Raw genomic sequence first — 25,466 nt, forward strand, 5'->3', positions numbered from 1 at the left:
ATTCATTTTTAAACCTTAAAAAATTGGTAGTGAACATGTTATAGGCCTGGAGATCAAATTCTTATTTAAAAAAAATTACAACAAAAATACCTTAGTGTCATAAGAATAAGTACTTCTCCGCATTGAGGTATTCTGGTATGATATTCCTGACCTCAGCACCTCCAAAAGATGGTCAAATGTGGATACGCTCATCCGACAATAGTCATTAAAACTTTTGAGGATGCAAGCGTAGCTCATAATACAGTCTACTAAACTTACCTTTTGTGGCCCTTTTTGTCAGAAGTGGATGGATCCAGTATGGACGCCGCCTCCTCGGATCAGCTACAGTTGGGTAGGGCTCGCCATAGCGTCAAGATAAGACCCAGTGGAAAAGGATGCGCTCTCTATCAGGTTGAATTATTATTATTATTATTAATTATTATAGCGCCATTTATTCCATGGCGCTTTACATGTGATAGGGATATACATAGCAAAAACATTTACATAATCTTAACAAAACGAGTCAGCGACTGGTACAGGAGGAGCGAGGACCCTGCCCGCGAGGGCTCACAGTCTACAAGGGATGGGTGAGGATACAGTAGGTGGGGGTAGAGGAGGTCATGCAGTAATGTGGTGGAGCGGTGGTTACTGCAGGTTGTATTCTTGTCGGAAGAGGTAGGTCTTCAGGTTTCTTTTGAAGGCTTCCATGGTAGGCGAGAGTCTGATGTGTTGGGGTAGAGAGTTCCAGAGTAGGGGGGAAGAACGGGAGAAATCTTGTATGTGATTGTGGGAGGAGGAGATAAGAGGGGAGTAGAGAAGGAGATCTTATGAGGATCGGAGGTTGCGTGCAGGTATGTATCGGGAGACTAGGTCACAGTTATATGGAGGAGACAGGTTCTGGATGGCTTTGTATGCCTTGGTTAGCGTTTTGAACTGGAGTCTCTGGGCAATGGGGAGCCAGTGAAGGGATTGACAGAGGGGAGAGGCCGGGGAATAGCGGGGGGATGTTGTTGCCAAAAAATACTTCAAAACCAGGCTACAGCGGTATTATGGGGGAATATCCCAACATGATATATGTGCTCACAGTATGGGACATGGAAACGAGGCTTTTTATAGGGTTCTACACAAGGATTTCTTAGGTATCTTAGTGAAAATACATGATGAAAATTACAAGGCAGACGGATGCCATTCGCATCGCATACGCTCATATGTGAAAAAGACCGCACAACACACTACACTCACAGAGCAATTGAAAGAAAAATAGCGTGACACTCATCCGACTCCTGCATTAAAATAAGACGCGAGTGTGACTGCGGCCTAAGAAGGGTTATGATAGGAATCGTTGGAGTCAGAGTCCTGGAAAGTATTGTCAGAGGAATCAAATTCAGAGGAGCTGGAACATGGGATTTGGAGGAAGATTTGTGGTATGAATGGGGTATTAATATTGATTTGGGGGGGTGTAGTGTTCCACTCCATCTACCCCATTCATACACCTGGTTAAGTGTATAGTCATTATTATCGTGCTGGAATTTATTTTTCTTCATAGACATAATGCTGTCTTCCAATTTGGTGATCGTTTGTTGTGTTTTACTTATAAATTCTCCATGTTCTGTGTTAGATTTATATGGCTCCAATGTTAGTTTAATATCATTAATTTATGATTGAACAGCAATTAATTTTTACTCCTCATTATTAACAATAAGACACATGAGATTTAGAGAACATGTAGTAAGTAAATGGTTCCATTGCTCCACAAATTGCTGGGAATAAATGGTTGTCAGAAGTTTTTTGATCCGCAGTCCTCTAGGGACCATATCTTGATCAATATACTTCCATAATGTTGTTTTGTCCCACCATGTTTTCATTTCATAAATCATGATTTTTTTTAAGTTTCCTTAAGTTGTCAAACATGGAATTAGGAGTCTGATCCGATTGTCTGCCATTATCGGCCATAACCGCCACACCATACGCCCTTATGAACCATGGCCTACACCATGGCTGTCTCCTCTCTAGTTTTCCCAATGACCTAAATAATCCTCCTATACTATAAGGCCTCCACACTGTCCGCCTTAATGAGCTATACCCACCACATTGTCGGCCATTATCAGCTATAACCGCTACACCATCCGCCCTTATCAACCATGGCCTATACCATGGCTGTCTCCTCTCTAGTTTTCCCTTACACTCTCTATATCTCCAGACTGCCCCCCACCATGCTAACCTCTCTCCATATTGTGCCATTTCACACTGCCCTCTCTCAATATCCATTCTGTGTCTCTTTTCACACTATGCCCTCATACTGCTCTCTCCAAACTGTATCCCACAGCACAGGTATAATGTCCCCCTACAGCTCCCAGTATAATGTCCCCCACAGCTCCCAGTATAATGTCCCCCACAGCTCCCAGTATAATGTCCTCCACAGTCCCTGATATAAAATGATGTCCTCTACAGCCAGCCATCCGTTATTATAGAGGAAAATGAGATCATTGGGTTTGAAACATAGAGCAACAGGTCATCTGAATATAGAGCTGGTTTATAGTGATGTGAGCCTATAGTAACTCCACTAATATCTGGATTTGTATGTAATGCTACCACTAAATGTTCCATCAGAGGAACATAAGGGACAACCTTGCCTCGTCCCATTTTTAATAGAAAATGTGTCCGATAGAAAGATAGAAGGCTGTTTACCCCAACTATCACTTTAGGGTCAGTGTATAAAAATAGAATTTTAGATAACAAGAAATAACCAAACCCAGTTTGTGGTAGGGCGCTCTTCAAGAAAGTCCAATGCACTGTGTCGAATGCTTTAATGGCGTCAACAGAAACATGGCACATTGGGATCCCCTGGCTTTTTGCATGGGAAATTAACAATGTTTTATTTGTATTATCATGAGCTTCTCTAGCCTTAACAAAGCCAACCTGATCGTTGCTAACAATTGAGGGTAGATAGTGGGAGAGCTGTGTTGCAATTATTTTAGAGAATATTTTGACGTGTACATTAATTTACATTAATTAATGATATTGGATAAATATAAGGGCAGGTATTTGGTTCTTTTCCAGGCTTTGATATAACCATTATATGAGCCTCAAGTGATTGGGGGGCAAAGGGGGAGTCTTCTGAGATATTATTGAACACTTTTGCTAAAAATGGTAATAACAGAGGTGCAAACATCTTATAAAATCTATTATTGAATCCACCTGGCCCAGGGCTCTTCCCAATAGGGAATGATTTAATGGCCTCTCATAGCTGTTGCTCAATGAAAGCTTTGTCTAGTACCTCCTGCTCGGGGGGCTGTAAGGAAAGTAGGGCAGTGTCCATAATATATTTGTCAATTTTTGCTTGCATGGTGCACCACCTCCCACCATGCAAGACTGCAATCTTACCCTTCAGTCCAGCCTGCAAGCCGTGTTCCAGTTCATGCTGTGTGCATTCCTCTTGACTGTCTGCTTAGGGCGGCGGCCCAGTTACTTCCTGATTCTTATAGCTGCTGTGGGCACACCCCTAATGCGTCTCCAGCCTATTGCTGTCAGTCACTGGATATTTAAACCCCCTCCACCCAGAAGGAGGTGCCTGTGCAACACCTTCACTCAGTTTGTTCTTGCAACTGTATTGCCAGGTCCTGTCCTCTTACCTGTGTCTTCTAGTCTGTGTCCGCCATCTCTGGGGGCTGCATTCCCAGACCTGTTACTTCTAGTCCATCTCCGCCATCTCTGGGGGCTGTATACCCAGACCCGTTCCTGTATCTCGTTGCAGTAGCAGTTCCTGTCTGAACTGTCTCTTAGCCTGTTACTTGTTTCATCTCTATGTTCGTACCCTCCCTTTTCCTGCAGTGTCTGAACCTGCACCTAACTCCTACTCGTTGTCTCTGTACTTCTGTTTGTGAGTTTAGAGTCCACTCGCTACTTCATTGCAAGTACCTTGTGTGCATCTGGTTTTGCTTGTCCCTTCCAGTCTGTTCAGTGTGAACAGAGCCCTGTCCTTCCTGCTCTGCCTTGCTCACTGCTCCGGTGGTTCCCTCCTGCTCTGCCTTGCTCACTGCTCCGGCGGTTCCTTCCTGCTCTGCCTTGCTCACTGCTCCGGCGGTCCCTTCCTGCTCTGCCTTGCTCACCGCTCCGGCGGTTCCTTCCTGCTCTGCCTTGCTCACCGCTCCGGCGGTTCCTTCCTGCTCTGCCTTGCTCACCGCTCCGGTGGTTCCTCTCTGCTCTGCCTTGCTCACTGCTCTGGCGGTTCCTCTCTGCTCTGCCTTGCTCACCGCTCCGGCGGTTCTTTCCTGCTCTGCCTTGCTCACCGCTCCGGCGGTTCCTTCCCGCTCTGCCTTGCTCACAACTCCAGCGGTTCCGCTCTGCTCTGCCTAGCTCACCGCTCCGGCGGTTCCTCTCTACTCTACTTGTCTACCACATCTGCAGCTCTGTTCCTGTCTCCCAGTCTGTACTGGACCCTATCCAGCCTGCGCTCCTATCTGCTAGTAACCACCTGTCTGCATACCAGCTGTGCTTGCCAGCAACACCTGTCTGCATACCAGCTGTGCTTGCCAGCACCCACCTGTCTGCATACCAGCTGTGCTTGCCAGCACCCACCTGTCTGCATACCAGCCGTGCCTGCCAATAACGACCTGTCTGTACGCCAGTCTTACCTGCCTGTTCCTGCATTCCGTGGTGTGGGTTAACAGCTGTGACCGGGGTCTGACCTGGAGTAGCCCCTGGTCCCTCTGCTTGGTTCCTCCCTGGTTCATGGAGGCGTTAGCCGCCGTGCGACCTTGGTCGGATCGGGTTGATACTTAGTTACACCCCTCCAGGCACTCCTCGGTTCATGGTACAGTGGGATCACTAATCATGCTCACGCCAGTCTGTCCGGGCGTGAGCGTAACAGTGGCATGTTGTGGTATTGTGCATAAATATTATATAGTGAGCTATAACAGCAATGAAATGCTTCCTCTATGTCAGTGGGGTTATGAATCTATAGCCGGGTGCCCCTTTTATTCTGGATACGTATGTCCTTTGCATGTCTGGATGTAACCTCCTTGTCAATGAGCGGCCACATTTATCTGTGAATTCATACGAGTATCTTCACATGCGATCTTGGTATTTTATACACGTTTCATCTATTAATGACCTTCGCTCCTTTCTTTTTCCAATCAGACCGTTTTTATTGAACAAAACAAAGAATTACCAACATTTTGTTTTTCTTATTCAAACATTGTGAGAAAAACAATAAAAAGAAAGAAAAACCAGTAACAATACAACAACCGGTTTACAATGATATAAATCCCAATATCGCTCTATAGTACAAGGTTTTGGAATAGTAATTTTACATTTGTACATAAATATCTGAAATATTCCTGACTGCTTATTTTTTTCCCTATTGGGACAACAAAAGAAAAAGAATATATCTAAGAAGGGACAATTATAAGGACTGAGACAATTATTATTCGCTGACACCTTGGGTAAAATGATATAAATTCCTGGGTTACTGTAAGGAAATGGACAAACGGTCCAGTATAGTATTTCTGAGAAGGTTTTCTGAAGCCATACCGGGGGTAATAAACCATTGTTCCATATGTGTATGGATTTCTTGACAGCGTTTCTTCATATATAAGCTCCCTTTCCAAGCATAGTGCTATGTATCCTGGATTTTAGTTCTGTTATCGTTGGGGGAGAATTGTCTATCCAATGTAGTGCCAACAACTATCTGGCTTGGAATAATATTCTGGAGCTAGCTATTGCCATATGGGAGTCTGGTCTACGTCCTCTCCCAGGAGTCCTAGGATACAGATTTTAGGTTCCAACTGAAGTTGTATCCCAGATACAGATAGTACAAGAGCGATCACCACATTACAGTAGTCGCCAATATTCCCACATCATATGTATCAGGTGGGCATCATTTTGACCACATCTAGGGCATGTGTCATCCGTTTGTATTAAAATTTTAAATAAAATACTTGGGGATCTATATACCCTATGAATGAGAAGAATTTGGGACAATCTTTGTGACTCTGACAATGAAAGATTCGGTGTCAAATCCAAGTTTCCTCAGATAAAGGACCCACATCCTCTTCCCATTTTGTCTTAACGATCAAAGGATATTTACCCAAATGTAGGGCAAGTAACTGCCTATAAATAAGGGATATTAGACATTTTGTATCCACCGCTGTAGCAATGGTATCTATCGGGTGATGTCTATCAATCAGTATGGCGTTTATTCTAGTTGTGTGTTATATGCATGACGTATTTGCAGATACTGATAAAGCACCCTATGTGAAAGGCTAAAATCTGCCTTTATTTGTTCAAAGCCCTTGAATAATCCATTCCTTAAGAGTTGTGATACCGAACATATACCCCTATCCACACACTCACTAACATTATTTAGTTTCTGTAGCTAAGGTAAGTTATAGTTGTGCCATAAAAGAGTATAGTTTGTGTACCTTTCAATCCCCAGAATATTTTTACCCCTATCCCACACCTTATATATTAACTTTAGCTTAAGACCTTTTAGGTCATTTTCTCCAGGAGGCCCCATATCTAGTATGGAGAATGGAAGCTTCCGCTTGGTTTCTTCCATAAGTAGGTGCCCTGAAATTCCACAATATTTGCGAGTACCCATCCCTGAAACCACCTTAGCTGCTTTCTAGCGTTAAGCAGGTCTGCGTATGTCTTGAGGGAAGCAGATCATTTATGTTGTTTGTCAAGGAGATCAATCCGCTCAAGCAAATGGTAGACTTTAGCGGCTTTCTCTTTTAAGCCTGGATCTGTTTTATTAGTATCCCTCTGAGGACGCATTTGAGAGCTTCCCATTGAAATGGTAAGGCAGTTTCATCATGCTCATATTTGTGAAGGAGTCTATAGTCTCAAGAAGGTCTGAGACACAGAGTGAGTCTTTCAGCAGATTATCATTTAAGTTTCCACATTTGAAGCCTTGGTGGAGTCAGGTATAGTCAGATAACAATATACAGGAGCATGATCTGACCATATAGCAGTCCCTATCAGAGATGTAGGTTGCCATGTAAGCAAGTGATGGCAATTTAATGAAAAGTCTCTACGGCTATGCATATTGTGTAAAGGAGAATAATGTGTATAATCCTTTACATCTGGATGTTGTATCTTCCATACATCGACCAGTTGGAAAGGCCGGAGCACGTTTAGCAAAGCTTTTGGGTGATTTAGATTGGTGACTCCAGCCCAGGAACGCCTCTAAAGAAGGATCCAAGACAAAATGAAAGTCACCTTCAATGATGATAAGGTCCTACAGAAAATGTTTTAGTTTGTTTAAGTATTGATATCATGTCTTAATTAAGTCACAATTAGGGAGATATAAGTTTGCCAAAGTCAAAATGTTGGAATAGATCGAAATCTTAAACACATACATCCTCTCCGTGTCAGACAGTGTTTCTACAATGGTATGCGGCAGTGATCTGTGGCGGCCTATACTCCGCACCTTAGACTTCAAAACAGCATTTGTACTGTGATGCCAAGATGAATAATATCTGTTAGTAATCTGAGGTACAGTATATGATCGCCTCTAAAGTGGGTCTCCTGAAGAAAGAGAAAATGAACGTGTTGTTTATTCATATGATAAAACACTTGAGCTCCTTTCTCTCGAACATTAAGTCCTCTGACATTCAATGAACGAGTTCTGCGTTGTGTCATATTATATGAAAAAAAAGGAGGAGGAGAGAAAGATCAAGAGCAAAGAGGAGGTATAGATGGTAGATAGTAATGTCTACCTCTCAGTGGCCAAGAGGTATAGATTATGAATATATCGAACACTAGGAAATTACGAAACAAGCAGATCCCAATGCAAGTCCTTAACTGGGGGTTGTCTTTACAGGCGTAAGTCAAACCTTTAGTCCTAGGGTTCCTATTAGGGGGAACCACAGAATATATAGCGAGCAAAGTAATACAGCCTGATATTACAGTAATATAATGTGAACTCAAATTAAATGCCGTTCTAAGATATGAACTGAGACATTCCGTATAGTGGAAGAGTGGCACCTAAAACTCTATTTAGATATATCTTATTATATTCTGAAAGAAATAAGTACGCATCTGCAAACTGTCTCTCTCATCAGGGAAAAGAAGATTCATTTCAGGAGCTCATATGATTGGCAGGTTCCTTTCCCGTCTGGGTGCATCACCATCAAATTCCTGATCCATTGAAAACCTTATGTGAGGTGCCGAAACTCTGTGGCAATGGTGGAGAAGGTGGCCAATCAGATATATGGATTCTGGGAATGTCCAGGACATCACAGAATGGTCTCATGTCGCTTTGATCTTTCAAAGTATACAATGTTCCTTTTTTTTCGGACTCGCAGGTGGAAAGGGTACCACAGGAGTACATCAGACCATTTTCCTAGAGAGTATCAAGTAGTGGTTTCAATACCCTTCTTTGAGCGAGTGCCATTCAGGATAGATCTGTATGCGTTTTCCATTGAAATCACCAGGACCCAACTCCCCTGCTTTCCTCAGAACGGCCTCTTTTATATTGGAAAAATGTATGTGACCGATAATGTCCCTTGGACGCTCAGGATCTGAGCCATGATTGCCTAATGTACGGTGCGCCCTGTCGATCTCCAGCTCCTTATCAATAGGGTCACCAAGGATGTAATTGAACAATGTCCACAGTGTTGGCCTGATCGCTTGTGCATTGATGATTTCAGGATATTATTGTGATTTTCTTGGTCATCAATGATATTAAACAGACTGTTTATTTGCTGGCTGTGAAGATCCAGTGTTTGTTTCTGAGCATTTTGATGGCCACAACTTGTACGACATCAGCCTCGAATATCTGTACCTTCTCGGTAAGCCGTGATAGGCTAGAAGTGAGGGGACATATGTCAGTTTTGTACGTGGTCTTCAGCCTTTGTATATATTGCTCTATCTCTTGTTTAGTAGGGATAGACACAATATGAAATATAAATCAATTATGGCGTTCCCTATATCAGAATCCTCTGTGGCTGCGGAGGGAGGGGAGTAAATTTCCCTGTGAAGCAAGCACTGCTCAGTATGTGGGCTTTGGTGAGAATACAGGGAGATTTGTGGTGCGGTTTTCTTGTGAGGCCTACATTAAGAGAGAAGATGGTGCAGGACTTACAGGCTTGAGCTGTCTGGCATCATGAGGGTTAATACTGCTTCTTTTTCCAAGCAGAGATGAGGCAGTAATGGCTCCGGAGCAGGATGATAAGACTTTCGATAAGAAACACTGCATACCAGACATGATGACCGAGGTGGAGGACCTCAGATTAACCTCAGATATCGTCTTTCTTTCCCATATCAGACGTCATATTTAAGGCCAGAAATTGCTTATAATTCCCCAGAAACACTGTCTGAAGAGAGTGCTTTCAGTTTGTGCATCCTCTCCGTGTTACGTCCAGGCCATGTCTTTCCTGTTGATATTAAATACGTCCGAAGGCGGCGTTGATTGGGACCAGGATTGTGTGATGTAACAACCTTATGTGAGCCCCAGAAATGCGAGTTGTGACACCAATGGAACGTCACCACAACGCAACGGGAGGTTTGTATGAGTGTTTTTATTTTAACAAGGCCAAACATGAGGAATGAGAAGGAGTTGTACCAATAGAAGTGGAAAACCCCTTTAAGAAGATACAATTTTCGGTTAGAATTTAAATAGGCTTCTCCCCTGTGTGACTTCTCTGAAGTTTATTAAGAGTTGATTTCTGTGTAAAACATTTCCCACATTAAGAACATGAAAATGGCTTCTCGCCTGTGTGAGTACTTTGGTGACTAAGAAGTGAGGATTTCTTCACAAAACATTTTCCACATTCTGAACACAAAAAAGGCTTCTCCCCTGTGTGGGTTCTCTGGTGTATAACAACATCTGATTTCTGGTTAAAACATTTCCCACATTCTGAACAGGAAAAAGGCTTCTCCCCTGTGTGAGTTCTCTGGTGCTTAATCAGATTTGATTTCTGGTTAAAACATTTTCCACATTCTGAACAGGAAAAAGGTTTCTCCCCTGTATGAGTTCTCTGGTGCTTACCCAAATCTGATTTCTGTTTAAAACATTTTCCACATTCTGAACAGGAAAAGGCTTCTCCACTGTGTGAGTTCTCTGGTGATTGACCAAATCTGATTTCTGGTTAAAACATTTCCCACATTCTGAACATGAAAAAGGCTTCTCCCCCATGTGGGCTCTCTGGTGGCTATGAAGAATCGCTTTACGGTTAAAACATTTCCCACATTCATAACAGGAAAAAGGTTTCTCCCCTGTGTGAGTTCTCTGGTGGCTATCAAGAATCTCTTTACGGTTAAAACATTTACCACGTTCTGAACAGGAAAAAGGTTTCTCCCCTGTGTGAGTTCTCTGGTGCTTAACCAAACCTGATTTCTGGTTAAAAATTTTTGCACATTCTGAACAAGAAAAAGGCTTCTCCCCTGTGTGAGTTCTCTGGTGGCTATCAAGAATTGCTTTACGGTTAAAACATTTCCCACATTCTGAACAGGAAAAAGGCTTCTCCCCTGTGTGAGTTCTCTGGTGCTTAAGCAAATCTGATTTATGGTTAAAACATTTTCCACATTCTGAACAGGAAAAAGGCTTCTCCCCTGTGTGAGTTCTCTGGTGATTGACCAAATCAAATTTCTGTTTAAAACATTTCCCACATTCTGAACATGAAAAAGGCTTCTCCCCTGTGTGGGTTCTCTGGTGGCTATCAAGAATCGCTTTACGGTTAAAACATTTCCCACATTCTGAACAGGAAAAAGGCTTCTCCCCTGTGTGAGTTCTCTGGTGATTGACCAAATCTGATTTCTGGTTAAAACATTTCTCACATTCAAAACAGGAAAAAGGCTTCTCCCCTGTGTGAGTTCTCTGATGTCTGATAAACCTTGACTTCTCTGTAAAACATTTTCCACATTCTGAACAAAAAAATGGCTTCTTCTTTGTGTGACTTCTCTGGTGATTAACAAGATTTGATTTCTGATTAAAACATTTCCCACACTTGAAACAAAAAAATCTTTTCTCCGCTGTGTGAATGTTTTGATGTTTAAGAAAAGACTTTTCGAGGGAAAAACTATTTTCATATTCTGAACGTGAAAATGGCTTCTTTGAATTAGTATCAGTTTGTTTTTTAATACTTATTTTGCGACTTTGATTTTCATTAGTAGTCGGTAATGAATCAGAAGACAGGACCTGTTTCACAGGATCAGATGACAGATCTTTGCTGTGAAGGGATGATGGGATATCTGGAGTAATGGTTTTCACTTCAATTGTATCCTGTGGGATCTCAAGATCATCTGATTTAAAAACTGAAGATGTCAGCTGTCCCTCTGATCTCCTGGTACAGTCATCTGCCAAGAATAAAACCAATTATTATTTATGAATAAAATATCCTTGAATTATATATTTTTTAACATTTCTACTTAAACTGTAAAATAGCAACTCATGTAAAAAATATTGAATTATTCACCAAGACAATGACAGTTCACAGTCTAATAGAAAACCTCATAGCATGAACCAGTGGAGCGGTGTTCAACTGTTTGTTCATTCAGTCTCCCAAATATGGAATAAAAAGCCACCAAACAATGTTATGTAGATGAAAATGATACCAATAAAAACTTCTACTCATCTCACAAAAAACAAGTCCCCACTCAGGTCCATCATTTGTCAGTGGAAAAACAGAGATTTTCACATTATCAGTGGCTCAAAGGGTCTTGAAAAGCAACTTTGTTTCTATAAACCAATCCAGCAACATCCGCTCTCCCACAGTCAGATCTCCCGCTCTCTTCTGAGCCTTGCAGTGCGTCCAAACCACATTTATCATCCATGTATTTGGCATTACTATAGTGAGAAGAACATACTTAATTCACGGTGTGTGTCTCCTGGAGCGCAATCTGGGCACTACGTGTTGGGCAATAATATTTGTAATTTTCACTTTGAAACATCTACTGTGTGCTAATTTTCGGAAAGTGACTGTGGAGTCAAAGTAGTGACAACTTCTAAAGATTAATTCATTGAGGGTCATAATTTTCAAAATGGAGTCAATATATGGGAATTTCTACTGCTCTGATTTTCTGACATTTTGTATGGTGTGGTGTGTCCCATATCCTCTGGGACCTGCTCCGGCGACGTCTGCTTCTGTCACCAGGTGCTGTCCTATTTATTCTGCAGGCGGCGCTGGTGACTGAGAAGACGTCGGGACCAAAAGTTCTGGGCGGCGCAGGCTCTGTCCAGCCATTTAGATTAGATTGCATGGGACCAGTAGTACCATCCAGTCTGGCAGTATGGGTGTGTGTGCTGTCCAGCTGAAGTAATCTGCTCCCTGCTTCAGCCAATTGGAAAGCACCGCACCCTACTAAAGCTGGAAGCATATTGCCGGAAGCTGCCAGATCCAGCCTTGTTCTCCTCTGGTTCAGTCCTCTGTGATCAGCTCCCGGCTTGTGTATTTGTTTTCCACTGTGACCCCGGCCCGTTTACTCTGCCCTCCTGGTTCTGGCTACCTGACTATTCTTCTTCCCATCTCACTCCACAGAACAGCAAGTAACACTATGGCCCAAGCCTAGGAGTATCTGCGTAAGTCCAGATCCATAAGGAAGGATTAAAGGGTAATGGGCAAAACTGTGACTACAGATAATAACACCGACTGAAACGATCAAGCTGAACAGTCTTCTTCAGTAAAAAAACCCTTCAGTCTGTAACTGTAACTAGTAGGTAGTTAAAGACTCACATAGGTGAGGCCGGCCGATCCAACCCCAAATAAACTATCATACAGAATGAACATGTAAAAAAAATATAACAATAAAAATATATGTTACATTCCCAACACCAATGTATGTATGAAGGGTGAGCTCCAACACTAAACCGGAGTCGCACTCATTTATGGTGGACCATTGGAGGTATGATGAGTCCTGACCAGAAGAGTAGAGAAAGTATTAGTGCCCCCATTTCAGGAGAGATTGTGCTGGAATCTGAATTCTTTAGGATTGAAAACATAATGTAATTTATGACGTGGAGTGAATCCATGAAACCAGGGCTCGAGCCATGCCACCACATCTCCTGCAGGCGGGAATAAGGCTATGTGCCCACGTTGCGGACCTGAAGCATATTTTTTACGCTTCTCCCTGGCGGGAAAATCGCATGCGGATATTACATGCGGTTTTCCCGCCAGGTAGAAGCGTTTGTGAGGCGTCTTTGCATGCATTTCCGCATGCGGGTTATCAAGCACTTCTCCAAGCATCACTTGGAAAAGTGCTTGACAACTTGTTCAGAATGGTAAAAAATAGAAAAATAAACTTTATACTCACCTTCCGATGCATTCTCTGCCCCGTCCGGAGTCTTGAGCGGCTCACGCTGTTGTGTGCAGGACCTGCGGTGACGTCATTGAGTCATGTGGTGGGTCACATGACTCAATGACGTGGCAGGTCCTTCAGACAACAGCGCGACGGAGGGAAAACATCAGAAGATAAGTATAAACTTTATTTTATTCTTTTTTTTACAGGTTCTTTGGTACCCAGGTCTGGATGAGAGTCTCCTCTCATCCAGACTTGGGTACCATCCGCACATTGATTCCGCTGCGCTTCCGCAAAATTAATGAACATGCTGCGGATTTTTGACCGCAGCATATACGCTGCGGAAAAATCCGCAGCATGGGCATTAACATTGCAGAATGCCATTGGGGACCATGGGGTGCGGATATACATGCGTTTTTCAAGCGTTTACGCTGCGGAAATTCCGCAGCATATACGCTTGAAAAACGCTACGTGGGCACACAGCCTAAATGTATATTACAGCCATCAGCCACGCACAGCTTAGATATATCATGGCACAGGTGTAATGTTATTTATGTAGTTTTATCCCAATCCTGCTTGAAGTTATTCAGTTTTAAAAGAAATTAAAAAGTCAGAATAAAGGGAAACTTTGTACAGAAATTCACACTTGGCCCTCACTGCGCATTTAATATTTGCGATCATAAAAGTGAAGTTTGGCCAGAAAGACTGGACCTGGTCTTGTAGGGACCATACGAGCACATTCAGCCGCAGAGAAGGGAGAGAAGGTAGATTCATCCAATAAGATATCAGGGATCTAGGAAGCCAACAGCATCATTACCCTCCGCTTTCTCTTACAGGTCCATCAGAATGTTTTGTCAAGTGATTTTCTCACTTGTCAGCATTTTCTACGTACGCTGTCATTTGGCTTTGTAGTTTACAGATCTGGGCAGGTAATGGCCAGCGTCTCCTAATCCCAGGGGGTAGGTGGATCCTCCAGGTTGTAAGTTCTACAGAAAAAGGCTTTCACAATTACACAAAGTAATGTGAACATATTTGGATGGAGAAGAATGTTGTGGTCTAGAGGGAAAATGGTGATCACACGATTGTGATACGGCCGGACTACACCACCGATAAAGCAGCCACAGCCGGTGACTGAGAAGAATCTGTGACTTCTCTGCATTTAGTGGTTACTACTCACCTGGGTAGTCATATGTAGGAATCTCCTCCTTACACCACTCATCACCCCTCACATATGTCTCTGTAGTATTAATATGGGTCAGATCTTCACCCTGAAACAAATATTATAAAAGTCACAGACAGATGGAGAAGTCCCATCTATGATCAGCTCTAATCCTGTCATCTCCAACGTTCTCTTTACACAAGTATAAAATATATAATACTGGTGGATGAAACAAGACTGAGCACAAGACCTTCACAGCCGTCTACACATCATAGGGGAAATCTCATGACACCTTCTCTCCATCTACCTGATGATCCTGAGGAACATTGGGATCTTCTTGTTTACAGTCCCATCTCTCTGGTGTTGTCCTCTTACTGGATAGATCTGGAGGAAACACATACAGGGACTGAATTAATTCTTTACATACAGAGAATTATAGGCCGTGGGTATTTAGTCCTATTACCTGGTGATGCGAGGGGCTGGGGAACCTCCATCATGATGTCCTTGTACAGATATTTGTGTCCTTCTAAATACTCCCACTCCTCCATGGAGAAATAGACTGTGACATCCTGACATCTTATAGGAACCTGACACATACAATGATACAGTCATCCCCCCAATCCCTCCATAGCATTACTGTATAATGTCCCAGCATTCCCAGCAGTGTCACCTCTCCAGTCAGCAGCTCAATCATCTTGTAGGTGAGTTCTAGGATCTTCTGGTCATTGATGTCCTCATGTATCAGGGGGTGAGATGGAGGCCCTGTGATTGGGCTCAGGGGTCTTCCCCATCCCTCAGACACAGAGTCCTGACAGCGCTCACTAGAGGTCTTCTTCACTACTGTGTAATCCTGGTTATGGAGAGACACATTAATAAATCTCACTCCAGACATTTCCAGAGTCCTCACCTCTCCAGTTCTGTCCATCTGTTATTCCCATAGATAAGAATGATGTAATGTGACGTCATCAGAATCTCTCACCTCTCCAGTAAACCGGAAGAGGATCTCTAGGGTGAGGTGTAATATCCTCTCCGCCATCTTGTCTCTGTCCATGTCCATCCTTGATAGGTCATTCAGAAAAATTCTCTTATATAGAAGATCTTCACTGAGAGGATCTGATATTGTAGAAACCTGAATGAGAAGAAGATGAGCCGATGTAACATCATAAAGAATCCTGTGTAATAATACAATTACTGGAGACAATAAGGGAAATATATCAGGAGATAGAATGTGTAGATGTTGTGTTCTCTAGTTTTTTATGGACTGGAACATAAGTTGAATTGCTGACTTAGACATCTCCTCCATACTTCCAATCACTGGCTAAGTTGGCCACTGCTTCAGTAAGAATCACCCAGAAACCCAAGCAGCAATGGTATTTTTATTATTTTACAACATTCTGCTTTTGTCCCTGACGTACTAATAAAACCTATATATTTTAGGCCACAGACAAGAAGCAGTTTCTTCCTCGGAGTTGGCAGCTGAATACGTTTCTTATAGACTCATCTTCCATAACGATAATTCTCGTCATATACATTACACATGGCATGAGAAATAATAACTTCATGATGAGGAAGACATCTTCATCTTCTAATACGGCTCTGGAAACAAATTTGGCCAGAGTCCGTCACTGACTACATCATCACCGACTGTCTATATGAATGTTTCCCATCTTTCCCAGGTTGTAATCTTTTATCATGTTAGATCTAGTGTTGAGCGAGTATGTTCTGTCCGAGTATGCTCGGGCCGAGCTCCGAGTATTTACAGCTGCTCGGTGATATGGTTGAATCGCTCCCCATGATTTGCAACTGTTTGACAGCTTTATTACATGTGAGGAATGTGTAAGAAATAGACATTCCTCCCATGTAATAAAACTGTCAAATAGTCGCAAATCATACACAAGGGAGTGATTCAAGCATATCACCGAGCAGCTGTAAATACTTGGAGCTCGGCCCGAGCATACTCGGACAGAACATACTCGCTCAACACTAGTTAGATCTCATTTATAAGAGCGTGTTTGTAAGAACAAGACAGTTATTTGATGCTAATGTCTCCATGTACAGTGGATTTTTCCTGGATATTATGTTTCTTTTAGCATTTTCCTGTAGGCTTCCATATATTACATGAAAAACACCAAAAAAAGAAAACCAAGTGTTCAAACATAAAATAAAATTGGGGATGGTGGCACTGTGGGAACATTATACTGTATGTGGGGGGATGGTGGTACTGTGGGAACATTATACTGTATGTGGGTGGATGGTGGTAATGTGGGAACATTATACTGTATGTGGGGGGATGGTGGAACTGTGAGAACATTATACTGTATGTGGGGGGATGGCGGGACTGTGACATTATACTGTATGTGGGAAGATTGCGGAACTGTGGGAACATTATACTGTATGTGGGAAGATGGCGGTACTATGAGAACATTATACTGTATGTGGGAAGATGGCGGTACTGTGGGAACATTATATTGTATGTGGGGGGATGGCGGTACTGTGAGAACATTATACTGTATGTGGGAAGATGGCGGTACTGTGAGAACATTATACTGTATGTGGGAAGATGGCGGTACTGTGAGAACATTATACTGTATGTGGGGGGATGGTGGTACTGTGGGAACATTATACTGTATGTGGGGGGATGGCGGTACTGTGAGAACATCATACTGTATGTGGGAAGATGGCGGTACTGTGGGAACATTATACTGTATGTGGGGGGATGGGGGTACTGTGAGAACATTATACGGTGCGGGGAAATAGAGGTACTATGAGAGCATTATAGTGAGAGGCTTAATAACCGCAGTGGCTCCTGCGACCGACCCCTACTTCAGCTGGATGTGTTCTCGGACTGACATTCAGCTGAAGTGCCACAATACACGCTGCTGACCAATCAGAGGCCAGCAGCTGACATCGGCATGTACGCCATTAGGGGGCGCATGGAAGTAACATCATGCTCTCCTGTCACTTGCAGCTGAAGTCAGCGGCAGCTCCAGAAAAAAGACACCGAGCGGCGAGGGAGCGGAGAGAAGGCGAGTATAATGTTCTGTTTTCTTTTAATCAGCGACTACACGGTGCCCTTTGCCATACTACTACATGTAAGAGTGTGGGCTGTGCATTATACTACATGTATGAGTATGGGCTGTGCATTATACTACATGTATGACTGTGGGCTGTGCATTATACTACATGTACGGACTATGGGCTGTGCATTATACTACATGTAAGAGTGTGGGCTGTGCATTATACTATATGTATGGACTATGGGCTGTGCATTATACTACATGAAAGGACTATGGGCTGTGCATTATACTACATGAACGGACTATGCGCTGTGCATTATACTATATGTATGGACTATGGGCTGTGCATTATACTACATGTATGGACTATGGTCTGTGCATTATACTACATGAACGGACTATGGGCTGTGCATTATACTACATGTATGAGTATGGGCTGTGCATTATACTACATGTACGGACCATGGGCTGTGCATTACACTACATGTACGAACCATGGGCTGTGTATTATGCTACTTGTACGGACCATGGGCTGTGCATTATACATGTACGGACTATGGGCTGTGCATTATACTGCATGTATGGACTATGGGCTGTGCATTATACTACATGTATGGACTATGGGTTGTGCATTATACAACCCCTGGCAAAAATTATGGAATCACCGGGCTCGGAGGATGTTCATTCAGTTGTTTAGATTTGTGACATGTCTGTGATCTGATTTTTTTCAACAACATTAAAGTCATTTCAAATGGCAACTTTATGGCTTTAAGAAATACTAAAAGAAATCAAGAAAAAAAATGTTGCACTCAGTAAGGGTAAATTTTTTTCCGACCAAGCAGAGGGAAAAAATTATGGAATCACTCTGTAAATTTTCCTTTCCAAAACTAACACCTGCATCAAATTAGATCTGCTCGTTAGTCTGCATCTAAAAAGGAGTGATCACACCTTGGAGAACTGTTGCACCAAGTGGACTGACATGAATCATGGCACCAACACGAGAGATGTCAATTGAAACAAAGGAGAGGATTATCAAACTCTTAAAAGAAGGTAAATCATCATGCAATGTTGCAAAAGATGTTGGTTGTTCACAGTCAGCTGTGTCTAAAATCTGGACCAAATGCAAACATGGGAAGGTTGTTAAAGGCAAACATACTGGTAGACCAAGGAAGACATCAAAGCATCAAGACCAGAAACTTAAAGCAATATGTCTCCAAAACAGGAAATGCACAACAAAACAAATGAGGAACGAATGGGAGGAAACTGGAGTCAATGTCTGTGACCGAACTGTAAGAAACAGCCTAAAGGAAAGGGGATTTACATACAGAAAAGCTACACAAAAGCCATCATTAACACCTAAACAGAAAAAACAAGGTTACAATGGGCTAAGGAAAAGCAATCGTGGACTGTGGATAACTGGATGAAAGTCATATTCAGTGATGAATCGCAAATCTGCATTGGGCAAAGTGATGATGCTGGAACTTTTGTTTGGTGCCGTTCCAATGAGATTTATAAAGATGACTGCATGAAGAGAACATGCAAATTTCCACAGTCATTGATGATATGGGGCTGCATGTCAGGTAAAAGCACTGGGGAGATGGCTGTCATTACATCTTCAATAAATGCCCAAGTTTACATTGATATTTTGGACAGTTTTCTTATCCCATCAATTGAAAGGATGTTTGGGGATGATGACATCATTTTTCAAGATGATAATACATCCTGCCATAGAGCAAAAACGGTGAAAACATTCCTTGAAACAAGACACATAAGGTCAATGTCATGGCCTGCAAATTGTCCGGATCTCAATCCAATTGAAAATCTTTGGTGGAAGTTGAAGAAAATAGTCCATGACAAGGCTCCAACCTGCAAAGCTGATCTGGCAACAGCAATCAGAGAAAGTTGGAGCCAGATCGATGAAGAGTACTGTTTGTCACTCATTAAGTCCATGCCTCAGAGACTGCAAGCTGTTATTAAAGCCAGAGGTGGTGCAACAAAATACTAGCGATGTATTGGAGTGTTCTTTTGTGTTTTGTTTTTCATGATTCCAGAATTTTTTCCTCAGAATTGAGTGATTCCATAATTTTTTCACTCTGCTTGGTCGGAAAGAAATTACCCTTACTGAGTACCACATTTTTTTTCTTGATTTCTTTTAGTGTTTCTTAAAGCCATAAAGTTGCCATTTGAAATGACTTTAGTTTTGTGCTATGTCTGTGATCTGCTTTTTTTCAACAACTGAATGAACATCCTGCGAGCCCGGTGATTCCATAATTTTTGCCAGGGGTTGTACTACATGTACGGACTAAGGGCTGTGCATTATACTACATGTACAGACTATGGGCTGTGCATTATACTAAATAGATGACTGTGGGCTGTGCATTATACTACATGTATGGACTATGGGCTGTGCATTATACTACATGTATGAACTGTGGTCTGTGCATTATACTACATGTACGGACTATGGTCTGTGAATTATACTACATGTACGGACTATGGTCTGTGAATTATACTACATGTACGGACTATGGTCTGTGCATTATACTACATGTACGGACTATGGGCTGTGCATTATACTACATGGATGACTATGGGCTGTGCATTATACTGTATGGAGGATTAAGGGGAGTGCATTATACTTCTGTTATGGGGCCCCAACACTTCTATGTTCGCCCCTGGTGAGTGTAATAGTTTATTTTTTTCAATGCACTAAAGAACAGAGGAAGAACGGGGGACATATAGTAGGTTGAGGCCCAGGATAAGGGACATACATATACAGGGGGTACGGAAAGTGTTCCCTTTAAATTTTTCACTCTTTTTTTTTTAACATCATTTTTATTCGATTTTTCAAAACATAAATACATAACTGTAGTATGAACATGAAAAATAGCTATTTTATATTTCAGATCCATATTGAAATAAAATAGGAGCCAAACATGTCAGCATTTGTCGGTATCCTACCTCAGTAGACTAGGGGTCATTAGTCCAGACATAGTAAACTTAAACTAATGCTATGTTTTAGTAACAGTCTGAGGTTTAATCTTTATTACTGAAGGGAATTAGCCTTTTGTATACGCCATGAGAGATCCGATGTAGAACCAGAGACAGACGATTGCACAATATTGTAAATAAGACTACAGGCATATGGCTTAAGATGGAGAAGCTTATTGTAGTACAAAAAATATAAGTGGCTATCTGAAACCCATTATGATGTATCCAACCATTAATTAATATTCTGATTATATATTCTGTGTTAAGGTATACTTTATCTGTGAATGTATCTCACTGATACGTAGCTTCTTAACACAATATACTGTCTGGGAAGAAAACCTTGTTCTGATTTATAACCCGGTGTAGGATTTACTCTTATCATATGTAAACATTATGACAGAAGTAGAATGGTCCGTGAACAGGTCTTGTCCGGCATTGCTTATCTGTGATAGCTGGCCACTGTCATGGGATTGGAATGTTGGACAACAACCTATGAACTTTCATGCTTACGTAATATTAGGTTGGGTAAGCCTTTTTCTAAAATGTATAAAGCTGTTGAAGAATTCAGTTATGGCAGAAGCATTGTGGACCTGTGAAGAGGACGCTCTTCACAGTGTAGGACCTAGGACGCATTCTCTGCCCATCGCTGAACGCTTCTCCAGCTGATGTTTCCAGACAGATGATGTACATGCTACTAGGGAAATCTTTTTCTTCTGCTATCTTATAGTAAGTATGTAACCTTTATAAGTATTTAACCTTTGTAACCTTTAATCTACAAAAGTGTACGCAATATCATAATATCATACTATTCCTTTGATTCTGTATTTTATCTTTCAAATTAACTATTATTTATAAAATTGTGTTATATTACAAGTGGTTGCCTTCTTTAAAGCCGTATCCGAACCTTATTGCTAAAAACTTGGCAATACACCCCCATATTAAAATATTCTTCAATTTCAGGTTCATAGCAACCATGTACTTAATAGCCTCAGTCAGGACTGTACGCATACTGGCTGGCGACCAGTCCATGTATTATTATTTATCCTACTTAGTATATCAAGGCTGCATTATACAATATATGTACATTCTACCTTTTGTGTCTCCCCCATTTCCTCATAGACTGTAAGCTTGCGAGCAGGGCCCTCACTCCTTTCGATATGAGATATGCTTATTTTGTATTGTCTGTATATGTCCCCCCTAAAATTTGTAAAGTGCTGCAGAATATGTTGGCGCTATAAAAATAAAAATTATTATTATTATGGGCTGTGCATTATACTACATGTACGGACTATGGGCTGTGCATTATACTACATGTACAGACTATGGGCTGTGCATTATACTACATGGAGGATTATGGGCTGTGCATTATACTTCTGTTATGGGGCCCCATCACTTCTATGTTCGCCCCTGGTGAGTGTAATAGTTTATTTTTTTTCTATACACTAAAGAACAGGGGCAGAACAGGGGACATATACTAGGTTGAGGCCCAGGATAAAGGACATACATATACAGTGGGTACGGAAAGTATTCAGACCCCTTTACATTTTTCACTCTTTTTTTTTTTCAACATCATTTTTATTTTATTTTTCAAAACATAAATACATAACATACATCTAATCTGGTACATAGAGAGGTCAGAGTGCCCGGACACAGACTGGGTCTATATCAACTCTATTCACATATTTAATTGGTATAAAAGTACATTTTTCACTCTTTGTTTCATTGCAGCCATGTGGTAAATTCTAAAAAGTTCATTTTTTCCCAATAAAGTACACTCTTCACCCCATCTTCACTGAAAAAAAAAACAGAAATGTAGAAATTTTTGCAAATTTATTAAAAAAGAAAAACTGAAATATCACATGGTCATAAGTATTCAGACCCTTTGATCAGTATTGAGTAGAAGCCCCCTTTTGAGCTAGTACAGCCATGAGTCTTTTTGGGAATGATGCAGCAAGTTATTCACACCTGGATTTGGGGATCCTCTGCCATTCTTCCTTGCAGATCCTCTCCAGTTCCGTCAGGTTGGATGGTGGACGTTGGTGGACAGCCATTTTCAGGTTTCTCCAGAGATGCTCAATTGGGTTTAGGTCAGGGCTCTGGCTGGGCCAATCAAGAATGGTCACAGAGTTGTTCTGAAGCCACTCCTTTGTTATTTTAGCTGTGTGCTTGGGGTCATTGTCTTGTTGGAAGGTGAACCTACGGCAAAGTCTGAGGTCCAGAGCACTCTGGAAGAGGTTTTCATCCAGGATATCTCTGTACTTGTCCGCATTCATGTTTCCTTCAATTGCAACCAGTCGTCCTGTCCCTGCAGCTGAAAAACACCCCCATAGCATGATGCTGCCACCACCATGTTTCACTGTTGGGATTGTATTGGGCAGGTGATGAGCAGTGCCTGGTTTTCTCCACACATACCACTTAGAATTATCACCAAAAAGTTGTATCTTCATCTCATCAGACTAGAGAATCTTATTTCTCACAGTCTGGGAGTCCTTCATGTGTTTTTCAGCAAACTCTATGCAGTCTTTCATATGTCTTGCACTGAGGAGAGTCTTCCGTCGGGCCACTCTGCCATAAAGGCCCGACTGGTGGAGGGCTGCAGTGATAGTTGACTTTGAGAACTTTCTCCTATCTCCCTACTGCATTTCTGGAGCTCAGCCACAGTGATCTTGAGGTTCTTCTTTACTTCTCTCACCAAGGCTCTTCTACCACGATTCCTCAGTTTGGCTGGACGGCCAGGTCTAGGAAGATTTCTGGTGGTCTCAAACTTCTTCCATTTAAGGATTATGGAGGCCACTGTGCTCTTAGGAACCTTGAGTAATGCAGAAATTCTTTTGTAACCTTGGCCAGATCTGTGCCTTGCCACAATTCTGTCTCTGAGCTCCTTGGGCAGTTCCTTTGAGCTCATGATTCTCACTGTGAGCTGTGAGGTCTTATATAGACAGGTGTGTGCCTTTCCAAATCAAGTCCTATCAGTTTAATTAAAACAGCTGGACTCCAATGAAGGAGTAGAACCATCTCAAGGAGGATCACAAGGAAATGTACAGCATGTGACTTAAATATGAGTGTCTGAGCAAAGGGTCTGAATACTTATGACCATGTGATATTTCAGTTTTTCGTTTTAATAAATTTGCAAACATTTCTACATTTCTGTTTCTTTTTAAGTGAAGATGGGGTGCAGAGTGTACTTTAATGAGAGAAAAAAATGAACTTTTTAGAATTTACCAAATGGCTGCAATGAAACAAAGAGTGAAAAATTTACAGGGGTCTGAATACTTTCTGTACCCACTGTACATATCAGGATGGGGGGTGGTCGAAATCTCGCAACGGGTCCTATCAGACCCTAGTTATGCCTCTGATTGTACTGTGCGGGGGGATGGCGGTACTATGGGAACATTACACTGTGTGGGGCAAAGAAAGGGACATAATGGGGGCATTACACTGTGTGGGGGCATCATACATCCTGCATAAGGGGTATAATGGGGGCATTACACTGTGTGGGGGGCATCATACATCCTGCATAAGGGGCATAATGGGGGCATTACACTGTGTCGGGGCATCATACATCCTGCATAAGGGGCATAATGGGGGCATTACACTGTGTGGGGGGCATCATACATACTGCATAAGGGACATAATGGGGGCATTACACTGTGTGGGGGGCATCATACATCCTGCATTAGGGGCATAATGGGGGCATTACACTGTGGGGGTCCTGTACTCTGAGAACAATACGTTTCCTCCCTTCCTGTCTCCATAGTTGGGTCGTATGTATCTATTACAGGAAACAGAACAGAAACCTTATGATTGTTATAAAGAGGCAACACAAGACCCCAAAAGAACCTCCGTGCTGAAGGGGTTAATGCCCCCTGCGCCCAGTAATGGGGTCTCCACATACCTCCACCTGCAGAGCCGCCACCACATATATGGCTGTTGTGTGCGCACAGGACCTGTGATGAGGTCACAGGAGGGGAGGAGTCAGGGGTCACATGATCAGGGGCCTCAGTGGATGCAGGACTCTGCTGTGCTGGTTGTCATGGTGCTGGATGAGCTGAAGTTTATGTGTGGGGTCAGGAGGGGTTTACAGTGTGGATGTAGCAGAGCCGCGTGTGTACGAGGTGTACGGAGCAGAGCCGCGCGTGTACGAGGTGTACGGAGCGGAGCCGCGCATGTACGAGGTGTACGGAGCGGAGCCGTGTGTGTACGAGGTGTACGGAGCGGAGCCGCGTGTGTACGAGGTGTACGGAGCGGAGCCGCGCGTGTACGAGGTGTACGGAGCGGAGCCGCGCATGTACGAGGTGTACGGAGCGGAGCCGCACGTGTACGAGGTGTACGGAGCGGAGCCGCGCGTGTGCGAGGTGTACGGAGCAGAGCCGCGCGTGTACGAGGTGTACGGAGCGGAGCTGCGCGTGTGCGAGGTGTACGGAGCAGAGCCGCGCGTGTACGAGGTGTACGGAGCAGAGCCGCGCGTGTACGAGGTGTACGGAGCAGAGCCGTGTGTACGAGGTGTACGGAGCAGAGCCGCGCGTGTACGAGGTGTACGGAGCAGAGCCGCGTGTGTACGAGGTGTACGGAGCGGAGCCGTGTGTACGAGGTGTACGGAGCAGAGCCGCGTGTGTACGAGGTGTATGGAGCAGAGCCGCATGTGTATGAGGTGTACGGAGCCGTGTGTGTACGGGGTGTACGGAGCGGAGCCGCGCGTGTACGAGATGTACGGAGCGGAGCCGTGTGTGTACGAGGTGTACGGAGCGGAGCCGCGTGTGTACGAGGTGTACGGTGCTGAGGTTTTATTCGATAATCTTGTTCTGCCCTTTGGATTCTCCAATGCACCAACAGGATTTCACGACTTTCTGAATGATATTTCTCTGATTACATCGGGAGATTTGTTGTGATTTATCTTGATGATAGAATTTTCTCTCCTGATTTGGATTCTCACCAGGATCATGTCCGTCTTGTATTAGAAAGGTTGAGGGAGAATTCTTTCTTTGTTACAATTGAGAAATGTTTTTTTTCTGTTCAGGAAGTTTCATTCCCGGGGATCATTTTATCGGCTGATGGGTTTACGATGGATCCTGGCAAGGTGA

The 25,466-nt window shown here is 42.8% G+C and overlaps 2 protein-coding genes across 2 annotated transcripts in view; both read right to left on the bottom strand.

Annotated features, from left to right (window-relative positions):
* The window catches only part of LOC141191468 (uncharacterized), a 618,018-nt gene that overhangs the window by 377,777 nt on the left and 214,775 nt on the right, over window positions 1-25,466 (bottom strand). The gene's annotated exons all lie outside the window — the stretch shown is intronic.
* On the bottom strand, window positions 5,122-24,343 carry LOC141191462 (uncharacterized). The gene is made up of 7 exons (XM_073661355.1): window positions 24,281-24,343; window positions 15,357-15,506; window positions 15,048-15,227; window positions 14,841-14,964; window positions 14,685-14,761; window positions 14,396-14,486; window positions 5,122-11,280 (listed from the first exon to the last, which is right to left on the bottom strand). Exons 2-7 carry the CDS (start codon window positions 15,432-15,434, stop codon window positions 9,890-9,892), a joined length of 1,941 nt encoding a protein of 646 aa, XP_073517456.1. The 5' UTR covers window positions 15,435-15,506; window positions 24,281-24,343; the 3' UTR covers window positions 5,122-9,889.

The sequence above is a fragment of the Phyllobates terribilis genome, unplaced genomic scaffold (genome assembly GCF_046119375.1).
Source record: "Phyllobates terribilis strain yellow unplaced genomic scaffold, ASM4611937v1 Scaffold_46__1_contigs__length_10046794, whole genome shotgun sequence".
Classification (NCBI taxonomy): domain Eukaryota; kingdom Metazoa; phylum Chordata; class Amphibia; order Anura; family Dendrobatidae; genus Phyllobates; species Phyllobates terribilis.

Excerpts from the sequence above, each read along its gene's own strand:
- LOC141191462 (XM_073661355.1), bottom strand. The coding sequence starts at position 15,434 with ATGGACATGGACAGAGACAAGATGGCGGAGAGGATATTACACCTCACC. Across the intron at positions 14,965-15,047 it reads TTGAGCTGCTGACTGGAGAG|GTTCCTATAAGATGTCAGGA; the intron begins GTGACACTGCTG and ends TGTATGTGTCAG. Across the intron at positions 14,487-14,684 it reads ATGTTCCTCAGGATCATCAG|GGTGAAGATCTGACCCATAT; the intron begins GTAGATGGAGAG and ends TATTTGTTTCAG.